The following is a 26,048-nucleotide window of genomic DNA, read 5'->3' on the forward strand; positions in this document are numbered from 1 at the left end:
CAAAGGTGAAGAGCATTGAGGACCCAAAATTCCCAAAAGTTGTGCCAAATACGGCTAAGGTAATCTACTCTTGGGGTAAGAATTTTTCGAAAAATTCAAAAGTTTTGTAAACAGAAAATTTATAAAAATGACCATATAATTGATATTCATGTCAACACCGAAGTGCTGACTACTGGGCTGGTGATACCCTCGGGGACGAAACGTCCACCAGCAGTGGCATCGACCCAGTGGTGTAAATAGTTATCAAAAGTACCAGGATTATAATTGTATACGCCAGACGCGCGTTTCGTCTACATAAGACTCATCAGTGACGCTCAAATCAAAATAGTTAAAAAGCCAAACAAATACAAAGTTGAAGAGCATTGAGGACCCAAAATTCCCAAAAGTTGTGCCAAATACGGCTAAGGTAATCTAGTCCTGGGGTAAGATACTCCTTAGTTTTTCGAAAAATTCAAAAGTTTTGTAAACAGAAAATTTATAAAAATGACTTGGATGAACATTATTTTTCACCAGTCACTCGTTTCTTATGACTTTAAAACCGACGAACGTATAAAATAAGACTGTGTGGTATGATTTCCAGTGATATAACTATCCAGCAAATACCCGTTGTTGTTTACCAGATATGAACATACACATATGCAATAGTCACTTTTCATATTACAAATTTCACTGTACAAGAAAATAGTATGAACAACACTTACTTTAGACTGAATTCAAACAAAGCAGACAGACGAGTTTACCCAGGTTCTCCGTGAGTACAATAATCAGTAAGTTGTTAACGAAATCAAACACACCTTCGATGATCAGGTGAATGACCTAATAGTTGAAAACAGAACATTTTTTTGAATAGAGTTTCTACTGTGTTTGGGAAAGTTGGTAACAAACACATTAAAATCCTTTCTAATTGAAATTGATATTCAAATTGGTATGAAAGCTGAACTACAAGGACATGCACATACTATTTTAATATTTAAAAAAAAAAAAGTAAAATCACAAAAATACTGAACTCAGGAAATCCAATCGGAAAGTCCATAATCACATGGCAAAATCAAATGACAAAACACATTAAAAATGAACTGTCATTTTCCTGACTTGGTACAGGCATTTTCAAATGTAGAAAAAATTGGTGGATTAAACCTGATTTTAAAGCGCTGAACCTCTCACTTTGATGACAGTCTCATCAAATTCCGTTATATTTACAATGATGCGTGAACTAAACAGACATAATAAATAAAATAGTCAAAATATTGGTACAGCAGTCATCATCGTGTAACAATTTTGAAAGGAACAATTTAACAGAACACAATACACGTCTACACACACATTCATTGATTCGCGTGTCTGACGTCAGAAAAATTTATACGTCGCTCAAGGTACATACTAATAATAAAAAATTTCACATGGGCAATGTTAGCATACAGGGTTAAAAAATGAAAGTATGTGTAAGAATTAATTTCAGAAATAGACCGAAATTAAAAATAGTCCAAAAGTTATATAGAATTTGTAAGAATCCACAAACATTTCATCCCACCGCGCGATTGAATAATTTTGTCGTTCGTGGTTCAACGTATTTTCTAATTCATAATAGATAGATCATCATGACATATAATAGAACAATATCATATTGACGGGATCTTTCAAAGTACAGATTCACGTTATAAGAACCAAAAAGAAACACAAAAAGTCGCATATACAAAACCCATCAGCAAAAAATGAAAGATAATACAAACACATTGACGGGATGTTTAAGTACCGAGCCACGTTAAACGGATATCACATAAAACAATCCAACAATCCAACAGTGAAAGTAATATTAATAATAGAAAGACAAATGAAAGAACAATATAACACGTTGTTAAGATGATAAACAACATCAGTACGCAGAATCTATACATCAAGACCATCATGTATTATTTGTGAAGTTGATACGGAATATTTATCAACAAATGAGTTGTTATAATCGAGAGAGAACATGAGAGATCACTAGAATTTAAAAAGCGAAAATTTAGAACTTAAAACTTCTCAAATTGTAACTTACTCCATGAAGTATAACTTTTGTTTTTATTAAAACCGACGAAAACAAGGCATGTGTGCTTTATCTGTTTGTTTTGTTCACACATTGTTGCTAATATAATGCAATTTTATGCGACTGTCATACAAGAGATAGATTTATTAAACACCAGGTTTGATCCATCATTTTCTACATAAAAAAATTCTTGTTCCAAGTCAGAATTATGGCAGTTCGTTTGATGTGTTTGAAGTTTTGATTTTGCCTTTTGATTAACTCTCCGTTTTGAATTTTCCTCGAAACCATATTTTAACAAAGTTTGGTCGAATGTGTGAAATGGATCCACCAGTGTATGAGCAGACAGTTGATGAACCAGGGTTATGTCAAAGAAGTCTCGTCCTTTTTCTCAAAAAGTTGATCGAAAGTTACCAAGACCTTGATAAATATTCCGTTCAACTTCACAAATAATACATGATTACCTTGATGTATAGAGTTACTGACGTTGCTTATCCTCTTAATTACGTGTTATATTGTGTTTTCTTTTTGGTATTTGTATGTTTTATCCTCTACTGTTTAGTCCATTTGTGGTATATTCTTTTAATGTGTCTATGTTTTTTTAAATCCCGCCATTGTGTTATAGTGCTTTGATCATATTTGTATTCTTGTCTTTCATTTTTGCTTATGTATTTTGTCTATTGGTGGTCTATATGCCGTTTTGTATTTCTCTGTTGAAATAGTTATTTGTTTTATAGTGATTAAGATTGTAACGCGATGTTGAAGTCTGGTCCACAGCTTTTGATATTTTAACCTTATATGCCTGTTTGTTTTTCTCACATAATGTTGTCAATTCAATATATAAGTTCTTCATGATTGTGATACAAGTGAGCGGTTTAGCTTGATATAAAACCAGGAAAGAATTCAGGAATGGCAGTTGCTTTCTATTCATTTGATGTGATTAAGCTATTAATGTTGTCATTTAATAAGCGACTTTCCATTTTGAATTTTCCTTGGTTATCAGCATTTTTGTTATTTTCCTTTTTGCCGTTGTTTATGGAATTTGACATCGTACAGCATGATAACCTGAAGCTTCACACTAAAAAACTCTGATTTGTAGTTCAGCGTATCAATGCTATGATGATTTCATTGAAAGGACGGATGGAGTTAGATTAATATATCCCTACTCCAAAGGAGCATTTGAATTATTATGCAACAATCGGACATTTTTAAAGGAGTCAATATAAAAATAATAACCATTCAAAACAAGTTTGTTTATTGAGATGATTAAAGGTACAAAGTATAATAATCATTTAACAATATTTTACATATTATAAAGGTAAAACACAAGTGGAAGTACATTTAAAACATGTATGATTCTAAAATCTAAATTGACTTTTTACCCTGACATATGCAAATTTTAATAAGAAATAAGTACAATGAAGGATACCAACAATGTTAAAGTCACTATACTCTAATTCACGGCCGACACTCGGCTAACCGAGAGATAGGTCGGTTAATCTATATTGAGTATGCGGCTATATCGGCGGTTGGTCTGTTAGTCGGGTTGGTTATACGTCTGTGAAGAGTAAAACGCACAATTTTAATATTAAAATCTATTTAATATACAGATTTTAGGTACATTATAAGAATCAAATCAAAAAAAGAAAAGTGTCTGACAAAATGATGTATATCATAGAACATTTTCCAACTGTAAAAACATTTCATAGTCTGCGCAGTTTTCAGTAAAACTAAAAGGCGTCGTGCAAGTATGTAGTATTTATGCTTATTTGCATAGCAATTTTTGCAATGAAAGGCGAAAAAAACAATTTTAGATATCATTTAAAGGACACAAAATCGTACTTTGGTTCTAAAATATAAATTGAAATTAGTAAATATTTCATAATTGTAATATAACGTGAGTAATACCACGTTTTAGTGAACATTATGGGAATAAAGTCTGTTAATGGGTTGGACAATTGAAATTGTGTCAGTTAAGAGTTATTTAGCCACGACAATAGTTGTGCTACCTTTATATTTTCCCTTTGAAAAAGTTAAGAATGAGATGATCTTGAGTAAAAAAAAATGACAATACGCTGCAACAGTATCCTTCTATTAAGAACATTTTTATTTTGACTTCCTTTGCATTTTATTAAGGGGTGTGTCACTTCAATATATGGATATGGATTGCCTGCTGGAATATGCATGAATCTATTATTAACGTTTTCTTCAGCCTTAATTTTTGTGTCTGTTCAAAGTAGCACGTTCTCAAATCCGTCCGAAAGTGTCTTTCTAAATCAACACAGGGTACATATAACGTGTTGTCGTTCTCATATGCACAGATTAGTCACTGGACGTTAAACTCTAAATCGTCAACATCATCCGATTTGTTCTTTTCTTCTATTACTGAATCATCTGTTGTTTACAAATCAGTCTAAAGAGGTAAATGGAAAGAAACGAATACAGCTACATTTGGTTATCTTAAGTTTTAATTCATTTTATTCCGTTTAGTTCCTTTCTACATAGGTGCAGAGGAGAACTGCAGTTGTCCGCATGTAAACTTTTAGCATTTATTACCAATATGAGTACATAGCAATCCGTTACTGTTTCAACACCCAGGGGTGTTTCATGTCTTTATTCTCAAACAGTTATTATTTTTTTCTATCTTTTTTTATTAATGCATCACTTCCTACTGTCCTTATCTATTATTCTATTATATATTCTGTGTTTCCTTCCAGATTCTCGTGTATACAATGAGGGTCCGGATTGGGGGTGTTGTTTATTTCTATATTCTTTAAATTGTCTGTTACTTTTCTCTACATTTTATTTTATCTTACTCATTATTATTTCTTTATTCTTTATATATTCTAGCATCCCAATATATTTTACTTACTGATGTTTAGTTACATTACGACGTTTATCTCTGATTTATATACTGGTTAATACCAATTTAGATACAAATTAGTGTCATTCATGACAACCTAAACAGAATCCACATGATATATGCGACCATTCTTGGATGAAATCAATATGTATAGATTATAACATGCCCTTTTCTATATTAGCCCTGGTATCATCCCGAGACTCCCATATCGGCCTCGAGGGATGATACCAGGGCAAATATGGAAAAACATGTTATAATCTTTAAGCTATTCATCACATATTTAAGTGTTGCAGAAAAGAGGGAAAAAAAGTTCAATTATAACAATTTAATGAAACATAACAGGTAAATCTTAAAAATTTATCCGTATCCGTAACAAATATGTGATAAGATATAAATAACACATAGCTGAGAGGGTGATAGAGCAGATTGGGTCCCGAGGAAACATTGTCAACAATGTTTTTTCGAGGAATACCGATCTGCTCTATCACCCTCTCAGCTATGTGATATTTGATTTATTATAATGAATGTCCTATGATCATTTTCTTTAACAGATGAGTTTTATTATAAAGGTTTTTCTATGTAGTCACGTACTTGACAACGTAACGGGTATTTGAAAAATCATCAGAAGTGAAGTAAATAGACAATAGTAGTTGACTTGACATATAAACGATACAAGGATTAGGCCCGAAACGGGAAAAAAGCTCTGCTATCAAGAAAAAAAATATTTTCAATTGTTATTATTTTGTTGTTGTTATTAATTTTATTTAAATTTTGGGTAAATACCCCTTTCAAAAGGCCTCATATCTGGCTGAGAAATATACATCACAATGAACATGATGAAATGTACATCACCAGTTGAAACCCATTGATGGTGAACGAATGCGTTAAATATCAACAATAAGCATAACACACAATGATTTATAGGTTTTAAAGTAAAAATATTAACAAGTGAAATACGTTTTTCCAACAATTGTAAAAGAAATAAGTTTGAGTCGTTCCACGCTTCGTTGTTTAGTAAATTAGAACTTTAAGCATTGTCTATAAAATAACTTGATGTAGCTTCAATTCATTGTCGTTCAAACTGCCGATTTTTGATTTGTCTAGCCGAGAGGGTGACATTCCAAAAAATTGTCACCCGCTCAGCCATGTGATAGAGTAAATTAACACCTTCGTATTAGGCAATCAAAATATGGCATTTTAACATGATGTATAATAATACTTTAATATTACACTTTTTTATATCAGTTTTCCATATTCATGGCCTAAATTCATTGTTCATGTCAGTGTTTCCGTATATATTATGTTTCATTGCTCATATGTTGTTTCCGTATATTTTAGCCACTCGTCTTGAGCCTACCCATTTGATCCGATAACACCCCATACAGCAATAAAATTAAACTTTTATTGCCATTCATAACTCTTAACAGACCAATTAACAGACCGGGTTTTATACATCCGACCCATTAACAGACCAGGTTTTAAATAAAGATTGATTTATGTCACCAAAATACAGATTTTTGTGTAGATTTTTCACACAATGATATCAATTTGGTTGACAAACATAATGCCTGTCTTTGTTCGATGTACAAAATATCGCATGCAAGTAAATTCAACCGACGTGTCTTTTTGTGTACATTTTGTGTGTGTAAAATGTGTATAAATTTATTGGTGAGTAACGCGCCTTTTCATTTTATAGATCGTACATCGAAGCTAGAAAAATAATAATTACACCACTGGATTCAGTACATTGAATTGTTTTGTTAGACATAAATAATTTTTATGATAAACATATATCTAAAAAGTTATACAATGAAACATGCAGAATTTCCAATGATTTCCTCGATAACACCTGATTAACAGACTTTAGCCAACCCGATTAACAGACCCACCGCCGATATAGCCACATACTCAATATAGATTAACCGACCAATCTCTCGGTTAGCCGAGTGTCGGCCGTGTAATTATTTTGCGTTTTCGTTTTTACAAGTTTTCATGTTTACAACTACTGTGTTTTAACATATTCGCGTTTTATATTTTTCTATATTCACCCTTTGGCTAATCAGTGGTTTCTCCTTTTCCCGTTTTCACCTTCGGTCGTATTAGTCGCTTTTTCGACATTCTACAAACTAAACTGTTGAAAGTTAGCTAATATATATTGTTTATCAAATTCAACTTGAAATTAGGATAAGTGATAAACATCAATGAATAATTCTGGAAAATTATAAAATTTGTAACGTGGTATCAAAGGTGCAATTAAAATCAATATTTCAACTACTGGATTACATTTTTTATTTTATGGATATATGTTAAATTGATGGAAAATATTAAGACAATTGATATAAAAAAAATTCCAATATTTCAATCTTTAATAATTCATTTGCCTAGTAACAAGGTTGTTAACAGACAAATTAACAAGACACGCTTCTTATTTCAATCAATTCAACTTTATAAAAAATATTATTTCTAACAAACTATAACTATGAAATATTAACAGTGTTAAATTATCTTATAAACAACAACAACAATAACAGTGTCATATAACAGATCAACTGTATCACAGGAAAACTTTGAGGTAAAATGTTAAAGATGCGGATCATGAAAATAACATAGAAAATATCACATTTTATCCTTTGATAGTATCTTTTGTTACAATTGAGATGAGCATAATAAATGAGGGTCGGGATGGGGTTTATGGAATAGATAATCTTGGCAACCAAAAGTAAATGTGTTGAGAGAAAATAGCAAGATATATAAAGAATAGAATAAAATGAGATTCAAAATTAAACTGATTTACTGTGGAAAATGGAATGAACGATGTAAAGAATAACGAAATCATCTTATTACAGGAAGATGTAATAATAGAACAATATAGTCATGACGATTGTAGATAAGAACCTTTGTATGTAAAACATTAAAATGAAAAAGTCCTTAAAATGATTTTAAAAATAACAAAAATTAAGGGCCTTTAAAGAATACAGAAGGTTAGAATCCCCGTTCAGACCCTCAAAGAGAAGTATCAGGGATAATACCGATAATTGATCTCTTTTTAAAATTATTTTCATAACTATTTTCCGAATTATTTCTTGTTGAATTAACCACAACATTTTCATATAAACGTCACAATGGTGTAAGGGGATATCTGGATAATTTAAAACAAAAAATCAACGAAAGACATACTGATAGGTTGTCTGTTTGTTATACCAAAAAAGGCCCATTCAAATTAAATATCCTAGCACTTTCGCCAGTTTAAAAACTGAAAGCTGAGATCAATGAGGAAGAAATGTATAAGATAAGGAGAGAATTCATGCTTTATATTATTCATACCAATAAATGTCAAACAAGCACTGATATTAAAAAAATGCTTTAGATAATGTTTGACACACTTCTTCAAGAATGATTGTCAACGATCAAAGATACTAAATAAAAAAGTCTAAGAAAAAAACTACATCAAATAAAACTTCAAACAAAATAAAAACGTCTGATTCAAGCGTTTAGAATCTCAGCTACGTCCTCAATTATATTATCATTTACCACTTTTTCCTTGGCATCCTTTTCGTCTGTCTTTGTACCATCACCAGTCCTTTCATAATCTTCTCCATCAGATTTGGTTCCGCTCTCGACCAGATTTTCAACCTTTTCAGTATTTTGTTCTCCATCTGGTGTTTCTTTATTTTCATTATCTGCAAGCTTAGAAATTGCCTCATTTTCCTGTTTCTCTGACGTTATTTCAGTGCTGGTTGCTTGTGTTTCCTGTTTCTCTGACGTCATTTCAGTGCTGGTTGCTTGTGTTTCCTGTTTTTCTGTCGTCATATCAGTGCTGGTCGCTTGTGTTTCCTGTTTCTCTGTTGTTTCAGTACTTGTTGCTGGTGTTTCCTGTTTCTGTGTCGTTGCTTCAGTACTTGTCGCTGGTGTTTCCTCTTTTTTTGATTCGGCGTGTTCTTCTTGAATGACAGGTTTTGGAACTGGTGCATGTTCTGCTATACGCAAGACAGATCTGGACATCGTTCTAGACATTTGCCGATTCAATGGTTTGTAAGCAGGTGCAGCTGGTGTGATATTACTTTTAGACATTTGTCTATTCAAAGGCTTGTTGGTAGGAATTGGGGCAATTGCATTTCTAGACATCGTTCGTTTTAGAGGTGCTTTAGCTGTTGGTGGAGTTGTCTTCTCGGGATGTTTTGTAGCACGGTTTTCAGTTGAAGGTGCCGGAGTGGGCCCCTTATGTACCACAATTTCGTCGGATGGTCCTTCTGGATGTTCCTCTACAGTTACCATGGTTGATTCTGGTCTTGTTGACTCCGGTCGTTTAGCGTCATCAGGTGATGTTCTTACCAAAATAGAAGAACAGCTTGCCTGTCTGGTGATTACCGAAGAATTACTCATCACACTATACCTGTTTGTTTCTGTTTGTTCAGGAGTAGCTATAGCTTGTCGGGAGAGCGATCGCTTAAGGGTTTGACGAGGTGGAACACTTGGCTTATCCGTTTCTGATTCTCCTGGTAGTCCATTGTCGTCTGCAGTTCCTGTCTCCTTTTTTGTTTCTGTTTCCTCCTTGGTCTTTGGTTCCGTCTCATTTTCAATGTTCACTCTATCGATCTTGTCGTCCTTCAGTGATACTGTTAAAACAACAATTCATATAATATAATGTACAGTACTGATTTAATTATACTTTGGAAAGCATACAAAAGAACAAAACATGTTTTCAACATAAAATGGTAGATGCATTTATAATGTAGGCATATAAATTCAGTCCTTAAGTAAAAACTAGTATAAAATGGAATAAAAAAGTTCAAAAATATATAAATAACATGCCATTCACATATCAATAGATGACAATAAAAGCTCTGCTGCCTAAGTACTAAAACTATAAGCTTTTAGATCAATACGACAATAATAGATTTACACTCGGAGTTGCATATACTTTCAGTACATAATTTATTGTCCAAAAACTAATTCGTCTCGATTTTGTAATAAAGAGCAAATATAAAATATTAATGGATATCAATCAATTATAGTTTTTAAATAATAAAATTTCTTAAACAATATTATTAAAGTACATATACATATGTCCAGACAGACTCCTTCTTAAAGATATGCCACTAATAGACAGTTGTATTTGCTATACATATTGAATTGTTGCACTTGTGATGCTGCCATCATCAGTTATATTTTTCTTTTTAGCTAAAGTTAAGATCGAAAGTTTAAGATAAAATCTCATTTAAATGATACTTTTTACACTCTTTTCTACGATTTTACATGTTTTTTTGTCCACACATATCTGTTTGGATTTGTTGATATTCCGAAGTTTTTCTGAACGCTTTGCATCTTTTTGTTTCCATTTAACATTTCCGATTCTCTCTTCCTACTTTCTTCGAGAATTTTTTCTTTCATAAACGCTGGCAAACCACCAACGATTCGTTTAGATCCTTTAGCTTCGGATGTTTGTCCGAATTTTGACGCTGCAACATCCCATCCTGAATTTGGAGGGTTTTGGACTTTTTTGTCAGCTATTTTATCCTTAACAAATGATGATAAACCCCCAACAATTCGTTTCGACCCTTTTGTTTGTGATGATTGACCAAATCTATTTGCTGCAACATCCCATCCTGTTTTCTTATCGATTGACTGACTAACATCGATATTCGATATTGATAAGGAACTTGTTTTTCCGGACTGACTTAACTGATTGTTCGGACTGTGTTTTCCCTTTTTATTTTGTCGGTCAGTGGTATGATTTTTCATGCCCTGGTCTACAGCAGAAAGCTTGCTAAGTGCATTGATTTTAGAAGAGGAATTAGAAAAGAATTTCTTCAACATCATTTTATTTCGCGAAACCACTTCCGGTGACTGCCGTTCAACTTCTTCATTACATGGCGAGCTTGAATTTGATCCTGACGACTCGCCATTTTTAAATGACCTTTTTTCTTCTGACGTGATGGGTTGTTGGCCTATGAATTTCCTAAACGGTTTTTTCTTTTTCATTTCTTTTTTCTTTGATTCCTTGAAGTATTTATCTGCAAGTATATATGATTAAATTAAACTTGCGTTATTTCTTTTTATCCCTTTAACAATTTGCGAATAGTGATATTATTAGATAAAAGAATAATGCATATCTTGTCCATTAAAATAAAGGTTTTGATTATTTATATTTTGTATGCCATAGCAGCAAAGCTCTATAGCATTGTAATTCTATGATTTTATATGAAATAGAATTAAATGACCCAACAATCCACCACGTACATCTTGATATTGTCTTAGTTTTATAACATGCAAGACAGAAAAAACACACATTTTGAAAACACACATTTTTTAATAGTTCAAAGCTAGAAGAATCCGAAAACAACAGCACACAGAAAAATGAATAAAGAAAAGCATCACCTCTAGAAAATGCCATGGTTTTGTTGAAGTCAAGAACTGAAGGTTTCGGTCCACTTGTTGAGCTCTCAGGGCATCTCGATATCGGAGATTTTGCCCTCCTTCCCTGGATAATAACATAGATCAAAGCGCTTATGATCGCTAGACCAATCAATGTTGCTATCGAAATCATGACATAGCCTCCTGTTGGACTACAAAATTTAAAATAGCTTTATGAATATTCATATATTGTTGTATATATAAAGAAACAACCATTTAACTTCAAAATTGGTGGGGTGAGATAGAAATTTGTTTTTGGTTGGTTTTTCGACGCTATCAAATTTTTTTTTTTAATGCAAACACTATGGGGAAAATCGGGATTCAAAATATTATGTTTGTCATCTGCTTGACCTCATTGTATATTTTCCCCTAACTAAAAAAGAAATTGATACTTCAGCTGCGTCAGTTAAAAGTTCTGACGATCATCATCTGTATTTAATAACAAGTATTTATAATGCCATCTTACGATCGGTTTCGCCCAGAAGAAAATCATAGCGAACAGAATATAATGACCGCGAGTTATTGAGGTTATTTTTTCTCAGTATATATTAAACAACTACATATCACTTTGGCTTCGAATGCATTTGATTTTTTTGTTTTGTCTTTTTTAATTCCAATGATACACATCATAATTAGCATGTTGCTCAATCTTTTTATGTTTTAAATGTAGTGATTTCAATTTTGTTTACTGTTTTTCCTCGTTTTTCGTTTTTTTCAAACATGTTTCGGTTTCTTTTTCTCTTGTGAGCTATTACCCTCTTTGGTATCTGCAGCCTCTATTTCAACTTTAGTAATTTGCGTATAACAATATTAAGAAAACTTACATAAACGTTTCAAACTGTGCTTCATTTTCTGCCATTACACCTATAAATAGATATGATTTTTTTTAAAAAGATTATCAGATATTTGCAATTGTAAAAAGTAATGTGGAGTGCACGTCAACCAAAAAGAAAAGTACGCCTTCTTTAACACAAACACACACACAACACAAAACCATGCAGTTGTTTGTAATGAACATGGGACAGTCACACATACAAAGTAGTTAGAATGTTTATCGGATGTCGCATGACCATTGTAGCTGGTTAACATGAAGTTACATGTGTCCCTCTAATTAACATATTTTTTAATTTATGTATGTTAAAATTTTAATCAAAGGACACAGAAAACCAACTTGCATTCAAACAAGATTTTGTTTAACAACTTACCATAACGTATTACGAAAACAATCAGGAAGTCGAAAGCGCACATCCTCAGCATGGTTGTTGACTTAAACTGTCTATAAAACTACCCTTAAACTGTCTATAAAACTACCTTGTTTGAATGCTATACGATACTTAAGTTTCAATCTTGCATAGATAAAAAGAAAATGCTTGGAAATATGAACAAAATAATTTGAAAAATTAATGGGATTTATATAAAATCAATACAATGACCTTTAAAATACATACAAATATATCTATAGACATATGCATATAAAATTACAAGAAAATTAAAAACATTAAATTGAACAAATCAATATACATTAATTTCTTATAAATCTAGAAGACATTTGGAAGACAACGAATCGAAAAAAAAAAGAAGAAGATATGAAGCGAAAACGACTTTCAGTTTCGCAAAAGCCCTTACTGCATACATACACTTGATTAAAACATATTTCCGTTATGTTTGACATAGTTTTTCATTTTACTCTGCAATTTATGAAATTCTGGGTGATATTTTCCTTTCTGTATTCTTTAGACCATTTAACTCTGTGTATTTAAAAACCCCATTATGCTGTATGACGCACTAACTACTGAGCTGATGATATCATCAGGGACAAACGATCCACAAGAAGTGGTAACAACCAAGTGCTCAAAAGTGAAGATAACACTCTATACCACTTTGGTGCGTTCGAACACTTTTTGGGGGATTTACCTTCATCATGAATAATTTAATTTTGAATGTAACGCGTCTTCTGATTGGCTGACGTTATTTTGTTATGAGCCCATAGACATAATTTAGTCATGTGACCGTGACGTCATCAACGTTTTTTCATGTTTTTTTTACGGTTTAAAATGGAATATAGGATTAAATTATAAGAAATGACTGTAATATTTTTTCTGTCTATTCGAAATAACATAAAAAATGTGGTGCACACTGTTAAATAACCCGCTACGCGCGTTATTCAGTGTGCACCAAATTTTTAATGTTATTTCTTCATAGACAGAAAAAAATATTACAGTCATTCCTTAAATAAATTATAGTCAAAGCCAAACATTTGAAGTTTCGTAAATACTTGGAAACTTGTTGAGCTGTATGACCAAAATGGACCTACAATGAATAGCCAAATTTATCTAAGGTCAAATTGTGTGAGGGAGTTGAAACCTTAGTTTCGTACAAATAATTATCAACGAAGAATTTAAAAAGGATCCAGAAGTCTGACAGCACTTATGTGTTGATGTGAATTATCATTGATATGGTCATAAGTGTAAATTAACTGTTAATACAACTCAGAATTTTTCGAAATGCTAAGAATGGTCGACCCCAAGGTATAAATTAACTTTAGCCGTATTATTTTATTAATTTATTCAAAACTGTCATATGGTATCTATGATGAGTTTATCTATAAATGATGTATGTAGCGAAGTGCTGATTATAAGAAATTTACGGAAAGTCTCGGAACCGACAGTTGACACCGACCCCGACAGGTAAAAATAAAAGGGGTAATCTCCAGATAAAAAAGTACTAAATAATTAGCTTTACAAGGTAAAAAGATTTTACACAGCGATTTATATAATCAAATAAGGTTTGTCATCTGTTTACAAATCCTGCAAAAATCTCCACAATTTGTCCGAGTTTTTGTCTTGGGTGCCTTTAACAAAGTACCCATACCTTAATATTTTTTTTAAAAACCGATGCCATGTTTGTCCAGAAGACTATCTTCCGTTAATTTAATAAAACTTTATAGATAAGGGAACCAGGTCCCTTTGGACTCCCCTTAATTCAAAACCACATCTGTTGAATCGAACCCAACTTAACAGAAATTTTCCTTGGTTGTTATTTTTACCTATTTTAGAATTGCCGCATTTATTTTGTATGTACATATTTTCAAGTAATATGGTCAGCACTGGCTACATGTTCCCGCTTCTCCGACACCACTAGTAAATTAGCTACCTTTTAGTTGTTGTTTGTTTTTGGTTTTAGGAGGGATGGGCTGAGAAGAAAACTTTAGTTCTACATATTTTTTCATCGAGTCTGACTTTTTTCATACTTGAACTGGTTCTTAGTTTGTTACTTCATTGATATATTGGTACTGTTTTGTTTTATATTGCAAATGTCTTCTTCTTACCCCTCCCTCTTATCTAGAATATAGATTGCTTCCTAGCATTGATGTTCCCTTTATTTGTATCTCGAAAACTGGAAAAGGTTTATATCAGAGGACCGGATATGTTAATGTTCTTATGCATGTACATATTTATATATATGACTATGGCATTAAACAAGCAGGAAACATATATAAATATCAAAATAACATATCTGGCTTCATATACATTTGTATGTCATGAGCTTAACTACAGGTCCGATTGAAATGTGCTTTTAGTGAACATATGAAAACTCCGGATTCCAATTTGAATTCTTATTGTCAGTGAAGCGTTAGTATGCTTCGTTTATGGACTCTTTATGAACCAAGTGCGCCGTTAAATTAACTTTTGAGACGACCCCTGTAATTTTTGCTGTCAGAGGATTTTGAGTCACAGTCGGAACCGATACTTTCCGTAAATCTCTAATAAGATGATGATACCTTCGACAATGTCCCGCTAGCAAGCTACAAAACCAGGTTCATTTCATCATTTTCTACATAAGAAAATGTCTGTATCAAGTCAGGAATGTGACAATTGATATCCATTGGTTTGATATGTTTGAGCTTTTGATTATGGTCTCCCATTTTGAATTTTCCTCGGAGTTCGGTATTTTTGTAATTATACATTTTTCATAGAAAATAGGAGGACATTCTGAAAATATAAATTAAACAATTGTTAGAGCAAGTACATTTTTCAACAAAAAAGGAAATTATAAAATCTTTAAATTGAAATAATGTTGTGAATAGTATGTTAATTAGCTTTATTATTTTAATATTTATTGCATTGTTTAAACGTTGTCAACGGTTTATTCAATTTTTAAGTATTTAACTAGCTATATCAAGTTTTGATATTTCTGGTTACCTCAATGTATGAAAAATGTTATTTAGTACTTTATTAATACCAGAATAATGAAAGAAAGTATCTATATGATCTCTATTTGAAAATTGATTCTTAAACGGATTACATTCACAAAAGGACTCCAAAAAATAACAATGATTCGGGCATTGAGTATTTTAGCTGCTACAGGTAAATAGACCTTTTTTGATAAGATGTGGCCTAATATTGATGGTTTCCAATATTGCATGTGTTTCTGGTTTTGTTTTAATCGGATCTGTATTAGTCACAATGAAGTTACAATTCACCAAAAAATGTGTTCCAAAATGATTAGAGGTATACAAGTGAACGAGATGTATTATAGACTTAAAATTTGCTACGAAATCCAATGTTACTAGCTAGTGTGTCCTCTTAAATAGATTGAAATTGTGTCTACATTGCATTTACATATTTATATTTCATGCATGCAATGTGGTTTTATATTTATCGTCTCTATACCTATGTATTTGGCGAGGAGAACTATAGATATATTATGAAACTGTTTAAACGATGCAGACCAATTTCATTTGGAAAGGGATTAAGTAGGATTTCATTGAAACAAATTTACATTAATGTTTTCATTTTACTTCAGTAGTAGTGGAAACCCTTCCTATAACATACCGTTACAAAATTGGCTTCAATATAAAATGAGGCAACTTTCCACTAGATACCAAATGACATAGAAGTTTCAACTATATGTCAACGTACAACCTTCAAAACACGAGCAAAACCCATACCACATGCAGAGTAGGTTATAAAACACCCCAGAGTGACAAATCTAAATCAATTAGAGAACTAACGGTCAGATTTATGCACAAAACAACAAACGAAAAACAGATATGAAATACAGCAACTAACTACTGAATATGAATATTTGCCTGAACCTGAAATATTTGGTACTAGACAATTAGTCCTCTAACAATCATAAATTATCCCCAATTTCATCTATAAGCTCAGTATCATTTCTAAACATGTCGATTTGTAAAAGCGTAAAATGAGAGAGGTTAGAAATACAGAACATTTGCAAAATTATGTATATAAAAGGTTTGAAAAGCAGAATGCTTCATCCACGGGTTCTGTGGCTTCGCATATATTGTCTGGCTTTCATATAAAACACAACTGTTAAAGAAATGATAGAGTTCACAATTTATCAAACTTTCCCATAGATGAAACAAAAATCTCACAACAAAATTGATACGATTTCACGATGAATTATATCATTAGACAATCATTTGCAAAGTAAACAAAGTATTCGTTTTTACTATTGTAAAACTGGTTTGTTTCTTGTCTCTCATTTTTGCTATGTGCTTTGTCTATATGCCTTTTTATGTTTCTTTGTTACATATATGACGTGGCTCTGTATTTATACATCCCGTCATTGTGTTATTGTACTATGGTAAATTTGTGTATTCTTTTGTTTAATTTTTGCTAATTTACTTGGTCTATATGCCATTTTGTGCTTCTTTGTTACATATTTTTTAAATTTTTTAAGTGATTTAGATTGTAACACAATTTTGACTGCTGTATTACTGACATTTTACCTATTATGCCTGTTTGTTTAGTTCATGCATCGTTGTCAATATAATGAAATTTGATGCGACTGTCATACAAGTAAGAGGTTTAGCTAACTATAAAACCAGGTTTAATCAACCATTTTCTACATAAAAAAAAATGCCTGTACCATGTCAGGAATATGAAAGTTGTTATCCATTCGTTTGATGTGTTTGAGCTTTTGGTTTTGCCATTTTATTACGGACTTTCCGTTTTGAGTTTTCCTCGGAGTTAAGTACTTTTGTTATATTACTATTTATTGTTGTTTTACCTATCTGAATTTACAGCTATAACAGTGTTCGCAGATACCTGCTACAAGACTTCCGGATCGTATGTCTATTCTACATACTGTAGTGGCTACTGTTCTGGTACCTATGGTCACGATACCTGTTTAAACTACAATACCTACTACTATACGTACTACTACTACTCTGATGCTGTCAGTGTTGTGTAAGTCATTTTAATTAGTAATCATTTTAATAAGTCAGTTTAAAAAGGCAGGTATTTTGAGAAGAGTGCGACCGTTGGGATAACGTTTTGTTGTCTAGATGTAGTTTTGTTGTTATTACAGTAAAAGATTTCGTTTTTATGACAAAGTTGTGTCGTTATTACAATATTGCCGTAACCGACGTCTGAAGTTTTTCTCTAATTCTGACCCAAATAACACTTCATTAACTAATTTTAGCCTTTGGCGTCCTAGTTAAGACATTAAACTATAATAATACCTTCCTTCTAAATGTTTGTCAAGTTTTCCAATATTTTTATACTGAATTGACACCAATTATTTTGAAGGAATTATTTTCTAAAACATAAGTTGTCTAACAAAGTTTGAAAATTCCATCAAAAGCTGGCTACCCTTCAATTCGTGACTCAATAGGAAATAGAGGTTAATTCAATGTTTTCACTTAGGTTTATTATAATCGACTTTGTAAACAAAAGTTGTCACAATGGCAAATATCATCAAATCTCGATACTTATGTTTATATGATATCTTTAAAAGAATGATCTGAAAACATTACCATCTTCTTAAGAAATGAATTATGCGAGATAATAATGAGATTACTACCATATATTACAGAAGCACAGGTGTGATAGCTGGTATCGTGGTCGGATGTCTGTTTGCTCTGGGAGTTGTAATTGCAATAATTGTTTGCATTTGTAAGGCAGTAGCGAAGTCTTCAGGATCACATGGTCAAATCATACAGCCTACAGCAACATCCGGTACAACTGTAGCCTATACCAATGCATCGCAAATCGGTTTGTTATTCTAGCTTATATTTTATTCGTGAAAAAATGCATGAACAGATAGGACTTTATAGTCAGTTCATGACTTGGTGCTTGTGATTGCTTGCTTGTCACGTTGGAAGACATATACCATACCTTTAAAATTATTGATGCTAAACTTATTGAAAGGACGTTGCACATTAAGTTGTTCTTTAATTCATAATTCTGTCATAATAAATTTACTTTGCAATATTGAAGAAACAAAAAAAGTTCCAATTATTCACATTGCGTACTTGTCAAACCTTGAAAAATGTCTCAAACTAAAAGCTTTTCTAAAACAAAACAGTCTATCTTATATGGTGCTATTTAATTTTTTTATTATAGTTCAGATACCGATTCCAGGGTAAAATATTCTACAATCCAATCAAAAAATATTTCTTAAATGATCCATCTATATAAGGAACAAAAATAAAGAGTTGGACTGATTTTCATTATTTTTTTTCTAGTTATCTAACATATAAAATGATGGATCAAAGAAATCATTTACAATCTTTCTCCAAAATGACCAGTGTATAGTCACTGCTTGATTTTGAAGTAATATTCTTTATTTTTATTTTTTATTTTTTTACCAGGACAGCAAACTTGTTACGATGGAAACCCAACATACCTAACACAGCAACCAAATTACCCCCATAATTACCCGCCACCGTCTACTGGATACCCGCCAAATACTGGGTACCCACCAAATACTGGTTACCCTCCGTCATCGATCAATACCGCAGCACAGTCACCATCCTCGATCCATGGTACAGCACAGCCACCGCCATACTCTAGCAATAATCTTGGAGGTTTAGCTCCTGTGGATATTCAGAATTCGAAAATTTAAAGGTCTATGAATGAAGTGACGGTAATTTTGATGCTGATTACTTTACAAAGTCAGGCCTATCGTTTAGGTGATTCACGGGAACTTATCTATAGTTAACTTTGATTTATTTTCAATAAAATAAAATCCTGGGTGTTTGACTTGTGGTCTTAAGTAAGTTTTGGTTTGAATTTATTGTTGCAAGAACGTGTAATATCATTTATCTGACAAATAAACAATAAACATAGCATTCATTTAACTATGTACACCCATGTAATTCTTCATCATAATTGAAAAAATTGGCACGCTCAAATGGGCACTGTCTTCCCGAAATTAGCTTATATCTGATGACTATTCTGGTAAGAGAATTTCTCATGGTCAACTTCTGTCATAAGATAAAAAAATTTAACGAGGACTGGCCTTCAATTTTAACAGTTTATTGATGTGTTATAAAGAACTGCATTAACATCAAATATCATACTTTTCTATGCAATAAAACACATCGAGGCGTCAATTAGACAACATTGAAACTATGCCAAAAAAACAAAAAGACTTTGATGAAGCCAATTTGCGGTTGAAATACATACTTTTCATAGAATTTAAACTAAAAAGTAGGCAGGTTCTGACAGGATTTAGACAACCACTGGAAAAAGAGAATGATTTGGACAATGGCAGAAAATGAGTCTTACAACAGATACCGGTAGTACATACGACGCCTCACAGAGTTATTACAATGGTGCAGAAAACATGGTAACTACCCTCTCTGTACGAGTCGCAAGATGGACGTGGCTGCGTATCTATACATCCAACACAACCCTCTGTAGTATGAGTGTTTTTGTTATTACCGGATAAAAGAAGTCCAGATGACTATATTTCTAACTCCGAGTCAATCTTTGGGATAAATATGAAAACAAATATTTTTTTTTTTAGATATAATTATGTATCCCATAATAAAACAGTCATATTTGCAGGTGCAAGCTAAAGCCCGCCTCCAGGTGCAGAATTTCTCGTTGTGTTGAAGACCTATCGGTAGACTTGGGGTATTTTCTACTCTTAGGTCGTGGCCTTAAATTTTCATTTTCTTTGCAACTACTTTCAACGCAAAAACTCTTGAATATGCTAAGAAAAATGATAATGTCATCCTCCAATTACTTGTATATGAGAGGAAAGGAGTAGGTTCGGCCCACTTTTTTAGCTTAAATTTCAAACTAGAATTTATTAACCAATATCACAATGAATCATAGCTAATACAGTGATTAGATAGAAAAAAGCCCTTTTGTTGAAAATTTATTTCCTGCGTTTTATTAATGACGTCACAAATAGTACTTATTTTGATTTTTAATGAAAAAGTCATTGAAAATGGATAAATTTTCATCAATTATTGGACAGGAAACATAGAGCGCATACGTCGACAACAAAGATCTTTTAAAATAATATTTGTAAAGACATTTTACATGTCTACCTTGAATATTTAGTTTGTCGACGCCTGCGCTCCATGTTTCCTGATCCTAAATTTGGTTGAAATTAGGCTGATTTTGTCCAATTTTGCCAAAATCTCTTATCTTGATTTTAGAATAAAACTTTGACAAAAATACTTATATTTAACTTTCTTACATGTCTAAAGACAACTTAAACCATTTTTCATCTTGTTACATTGAACTTTATAAATAATCGGGCTCAAATATGGCCTTTACTAAATAGTTAACTTATCCCACAAGGACGCGGTGTGTCAGTGTAAGATCACCCCGATGGCCGGAGGCCAGAGGGTGATCTAACACTGACACACCAAGTCCGAGTGGGATAACTATTTTACATCCCAGCTCTTTTAGATTAGACGAAAAACCATTTACGATTCATAAAATCTAGTTTAGAACGCCACACAACCATTACAATATACTTTATATATTACTATTTGATGTATACCCTTTATGACCCCCAAACACGATGAGTATATATCAAACAATGTCAACTCGCCCCACTTGCCAATCGGCCCTCACTGTATCGAAACTTTATAAAAAAAATCGCCCCACTCTTGTTTACCGACTCGCCCCACTTTTGAAAAAGTGTAAAATCAAATTGAACAATCAGTCTGAAAACTCACTTATTAACGAAAAAGGTTTAAACCCCACTGAATAAAGGTCTGACAACTCGCCCCAATTATAAAAAGATCTTGCTTCCTTTAAGTATGTCAAATTACTATTAGGTCGTATCCAGTTGTCTTGGTGTAGTGGCATGTGTCTTGGCTTGATATGATAAAGGTCTTGAGCTCGAATTCCAGCTTTTTTCTACGTGAATTTTGATAGATAGTCTTTTCTGTACATTTAATTATAAGTTTTATAGTGGATTTGACATTCCCGCCAAAATGTTACATAACAAAGGAAAGCATGCGTAACACAGAAATTCAAACTGAGGTGATCTGGTAGGGATGATCCGGCTCAGATCACCCCTGTTAGAACAAAGGAACTGGGATGTAACGAACATAAACTCCTTTCTTTGAAAGAGTTCTAAGAAATAGCTGTCATGATTAATCAACTAATAACAATAAACTACCGAAAGCCTGCCCGGAATGAAAATCTGGAATCGACAGTGAAAGCTCCCACTATTGAAGCTTTCAAGTGAAGACACTGATTACGTAGATGCTAGCTTGTTTTTATACTGCACAGCATACACAATCATACACCGTATTTTTTTTTTTTATCTTTGATCTTTTATTGTAAAAAGACATTACCAGCCCAAAGAAGGAGAAGAAGAAGAACAATAATGTCATAAAAGAGTACACTAGCAGACAATATACACAGTAGAAGATTGTTCAGGGAGCACTAATCACTAAATAATCTACTCAGTATCAAAGTACGTCAGAATGTCAAAACTCCTAGCGGCAACACAATAGTGTGATTTGTATTATACACATTGTTAGTTTAAAAACTAGGACGATATTTTGTTTTAAAGAAGGGAAAACAACAAGTTTGAACATTTTCATCTAGATTTTGAGAGCGGACCACCGATTTCGCATGGTCTGAGGTTAACATTGAATTTTAACTTTAAATTTGAATAACCGTAAGTAGTGAATTTTTTTTTCAAAGTTCAACATCGAACTAACATACGGTGGCAGAATGCGGCCATGAAAGAAAAAAAATTATGTTGTTCCCTCAAGATACTATGTCGTTCCCTCAAGATGCTATGTCGTTCCCACAAGATAGTTATCTCGTTCCCTCAAGATACTATGTCGTTCCCTCAAGATAATTATCTCGTTCCCTCAAGATAGTTATCTCGTTCCCTCAAGATAGTTATCTCGTTCCCTCAAGATACTATGTCGTTCCCTCAAGATGTTATGTTGTTCCCTCAAGATAGTTATCTCGTTCCCTCAAGATGCTATGTCGTTCCCTCAAGATACTATGTCGTTCCCTCAAGATGTTATGTTGTTCCCTCAAGATAGTTATCTCGTTCCCTCAAGATACTATGTCGTTCCCTCAAGATGTTATGTTGTTCCCTCAAGATGCTATGTCGTTCCCACAAGATAGTTATCTCGTTCCCTCAAGATACTATGTCGTTCCCTCAAGATAGTTATCTCGTTCCCTCAAGATACTATGTCGTTCCCTCGAGATAGTTATCTCGTTCCCTCAACAAACCAATACAATTATATTGATTTATTCTTTATTTCCAACTTCGAAACGGTGGAGTAAAGACGTGGAGTTACTTTCAATTCCCTTTTTTTTTTTTTATCAAATGCGGAACAATGCAAGAACGAGAAATTAAGAGCACCGACACGAAACACGGACAATAAATAAGGGGAAATACGAAGCACGCACATCGAACCAAACACGAGAAAACGAGAAAGAAAACACCAAATCACGAAAACACGTAAAATGAAAAGGCCGAAAACGTTGCACGAAAATAACCCTTTACCACCCTCTTAGAAAATAAAATTAAAAATGAGCCACAAAATGTTTTATCATCTATTCCTGGATTTCTAATACATTAACCTAACTGTTTGTGTTGTACATGTGCATATGTATGTAATCAGTATCTTCCTTAGATTTAATTTTAAATGTTAAAAGGGTGAAAAATAATTCCTTTTATGTGTATCCATGGCAACATTCTGCATTTATTTACCATAAAATATTGCAAAAAGGGGGTAAACATGCATGTCACATATCCCCCCAAAATTTGGATCAAACTATAGAATTTCAATGCCTTTGAGTGATACCTTTTTAGACACTGTTTTCATAAATCTTCCTAATGATCAAATAAAAAATGGATGTCTTTCGCCTAATTTTTTCGTAAAATCTAATCACAAAGTTCATGCGACAAAAAGTTGGAAAAAAACATTACAAAAATTGCCGGACCAATGTATGGTATGGACATACAAATACGGACTGTCATACAGAAAACAGCCTATATTACATACATTATATGATCTTGATGTTCATATAAACCCAATACGAAGGCTATTTTAATACTCAGCTATCCAAAAATGAATTTTATTGCACACTAGCTCTTATATTTGAAAAATCCTCAGGGGCCAAAATGCGAAACTACACATCTAACTGTGGAGTGCTACCTTTACTGGGACTCCGGGATCGGGTGTTTTTCAGCTCGGGATTTCGGGATTGACCCTTTCGGATCCGTGAATTCTTTTTTTCGGATTACGGGACGTCGGGATTTACTTTATTTGAATTCGGGATTTCGAGATTTCGTGTTTTTAAGCCCGGGATTTCTGGATCAGGACCCCTCCTATCCTCTCTCAGTTATTCTCTTTAAATACAGAATTATTATATCATTATTATTATGCAAATATTCTACTTTTGGGATCTGGCCACGTCTACAGTTCCGCTTCGAAGGGCGAAATGAATAATATATCAATACAATTTTAAAATCTTGAGGGAACGAGATAATTATCTTGAGGGAACAACATAGGATCTTGAGGGAACGACATAGCATCTTGAGGGAACAACATAACATCTTGAGGGAACGACATAGTATCTTGAGGGAACGACACAGTATCTTGAGGGAACGAGATAACTATCTTGTGGGAACGACATAGCATCTTGAGGGAACGACATAGTATCTTGAGGGAACAACATAATTTTTTTTCTTTCATGGCCGCATTCTGCCACCGTACATTTATTTCACGGTCCAACGTTAACGATTTATTTTGCGTCATAAAACCCGAAGAATCTGCAAGTTGCGATCTGGTTGAGAAATATTGACTTTAAATTATCTATTCGCATTCAATTATATGTAATTAAATAATACTAACGTCCTGGATTAGAATTGGCCATTCTACTAAGAAATTTTGGATTTGATGTTCGCTCTTTAATTTACAAATAAAAATTATTTCGAAATCCCACAGCTAGCCTTTTCTGTTTGGATTGGGATTTTAGAAGTAGTACGTTCATACTACGACCATCATTCGCATTGTCATTTTCACACAAAACGTATTAAATCCCTCCAGGTTTTGTTTGTCTGTATGTAATTAGGACTTCATGTCAATTTTCTATAACGGCTCAACCATGCTTCTCATTCTTATATATATAGACCGTTGTTCTTCACGTTTGAATGGTTTTACACTAGTAATTTTTGGGGCCCTTTATAGCTTGCTGTTCGGTGTGAGCCAAGGCTCCGTGTTGAAGGCCGTACCTTGACCTATAATGGTTTACTTTTATAAATTGTTACTTGGATGGATAGTTGTCTCATTGGCACTCATACCACATCTTCCTATATCTATTGACACATCTGTGTCAGTCTCTGCTATCGTTTACTAAAATGTCGTCATTTGAGCTTTATGGACCAGCAATAGGTTGTAATTTTGGTTGGATTGGTCGGTCCGACATCTCTGCCTGATCAGGATTCGCTACTATCAGAGCGCCATCTGCCTCTACATCACCCACTACCACCATGCCCACGTGTTCTAATAGATTTTGGTGGTATCACTGTATTGTTTTCGAGAAATCTACGTATTAATCAGATATAGAAGGAATGCAACTGTATTGATATGGAACACGATGTTGACGTTATTGCTCAGAACGTAGTAAGATCGCGGTATGAACGTGCTATAATCGCAGTAAAAGCGTGGTAAGATCGTGTTGCAATGGGATAACTCGCGGTATGGTTGTAGTGAGAACGTGATGAGCGTAGACAGATGTTGATAAGCGTAGTGAGGTCGCAGAATAAGCGCGACGAGAACGTTGTATAATCGTAGCGGGATCGTTGTAGAAGCGTAATGAGGACGTAGTAGCATCGTGAAAACAACGAAAATTTACATGTTCATGCCGCTCATACCGCGACCTCACCACGATCTGGATTTATTTTAGATCGCGGTGAGCGTGGTGCGATCGTGGTCTAGTGGGACTTGGGCATATAGATTTTCAGAAAGAAGACAAGAGCGCAAAGAAAAGGGAATTAAAGAGAACAACACCAATAAGGGGTCATCAGACGATTTAAACCACGTTGACTTATTAAAAGATCTTGTCTTCTCCTGACTATTTTTCTTATGTAAGTTTCTATCTATCTGTTGCAGGTTTTCAGGTACAAGGCAAAGACGCAAAATATGGTCAGAACCATCATTAAAGGGCAATAACTCCAATAAGGGGAATCAGACGATTTCAACCATTTGACTCATTTGTAGAAATTATCTTGCTGGTCGTTTTTGCTATATAAAGTTTATTCCTATCTATCGCAACTTTCAAGATAATAGGCAAACATTTTAAAAGTTGGTAAAACTCCTAATGTAATAATATAGAAACAGTTAGATCTCATAATTCCAAATATTTTTGCTTTGTCAATATTTCTCTATTCATAGTGGTTTTGTCGAGCCTGCAACTTTTGTCGCAAAAAACTCGACATAGGGATAGTGAACAGGCGGTGGCGGCGGCGGCGGCGGCGGCGGCGTTAGCT

General features: G+C 33.4%; 3 protein-coding genes across 4 annotated transcripts in view; 2 read left to right on the forward strand and 1 right to left on the reverse strand.

The window, feature by feature from the left end:
* Positions 1-7,768: 7,768 nt before the first annotated feature.
* LOC143081715 (uncharacterized) lies at positions 7,769-12,159 on the reverse strand. Its single transcript, XM_076257452.1, has 3 exons — positions 12,125-12,159; positions 11,265-11,452; positions 7,769-9,502 (listed from the first exon to the last, which is right to left on the reverse strand). The coding sequence occupies exons 1-3, from the start codon at positions 12,157-12,159 to the stop codon at positions 8,370-8,372; spliced, it is 1,356 nt and encodes a 451-aa protein (XP_076113567.1). The 3' UTR covers positions 7,769-8,369.
* Positions 12,160-15,530: 3,371 nt separating this feature from the next.
* LOC143081716 (uncharacterized) lies at positions 15,531-19,325 on the forward strand. The gene is made up of 4 exons (XM_076257454.1): positions 15,531-15,667; positions 17,353-17,515; positions 18,144-18,322; positions 18,922-19,325. The coding sequence occupies exons 1-4, from the start codon at positions 15,634-15,636 to the stop codon at positions 19,173-19,175; spliced, it is 630 nt and encodes a 209-aa protein (XP_076113569.1). The 5' UTR covers positions 15,531-15,633; the 3' UTR covers positions 19,176-19,325.
* Positions 19,326-22,058: 2,733 nt separating this feature from the next.
* The window catches only part of LOC143083092 (putative ammonium transporter 1), a 37,758-nt gene continuing 33,768 nt past the window's right edge, over positions 22,059-26,048 (forward strand). The window contains exon 1 of one of the 2 annotated variants that reach the window (XM_076259306.1): positions 22,059-22,208. The gene's annotated coding sequence lies outside the window, so the exon portion shown is untranslated. The remainder of the gene's footprint in view (positions 22,209-26,048) is intronic. The other variant, XM_076259303.1, reaches the window with a different exon arrangement.

Source organism: Mytilus galloprovincialis, chromosome 7, assembly GCF_965363235.1.
Source record: "Mytilus galloprovincialis chromosome 7, xbMytGall1.hap1.1, whole genome shotgun sequence".
NCBI lineage: Eukaryota > Metazoa > Mollusca > Bivalvia > Mytilida > Mytilidae > Mytilus > Mytilus galloprovincialis.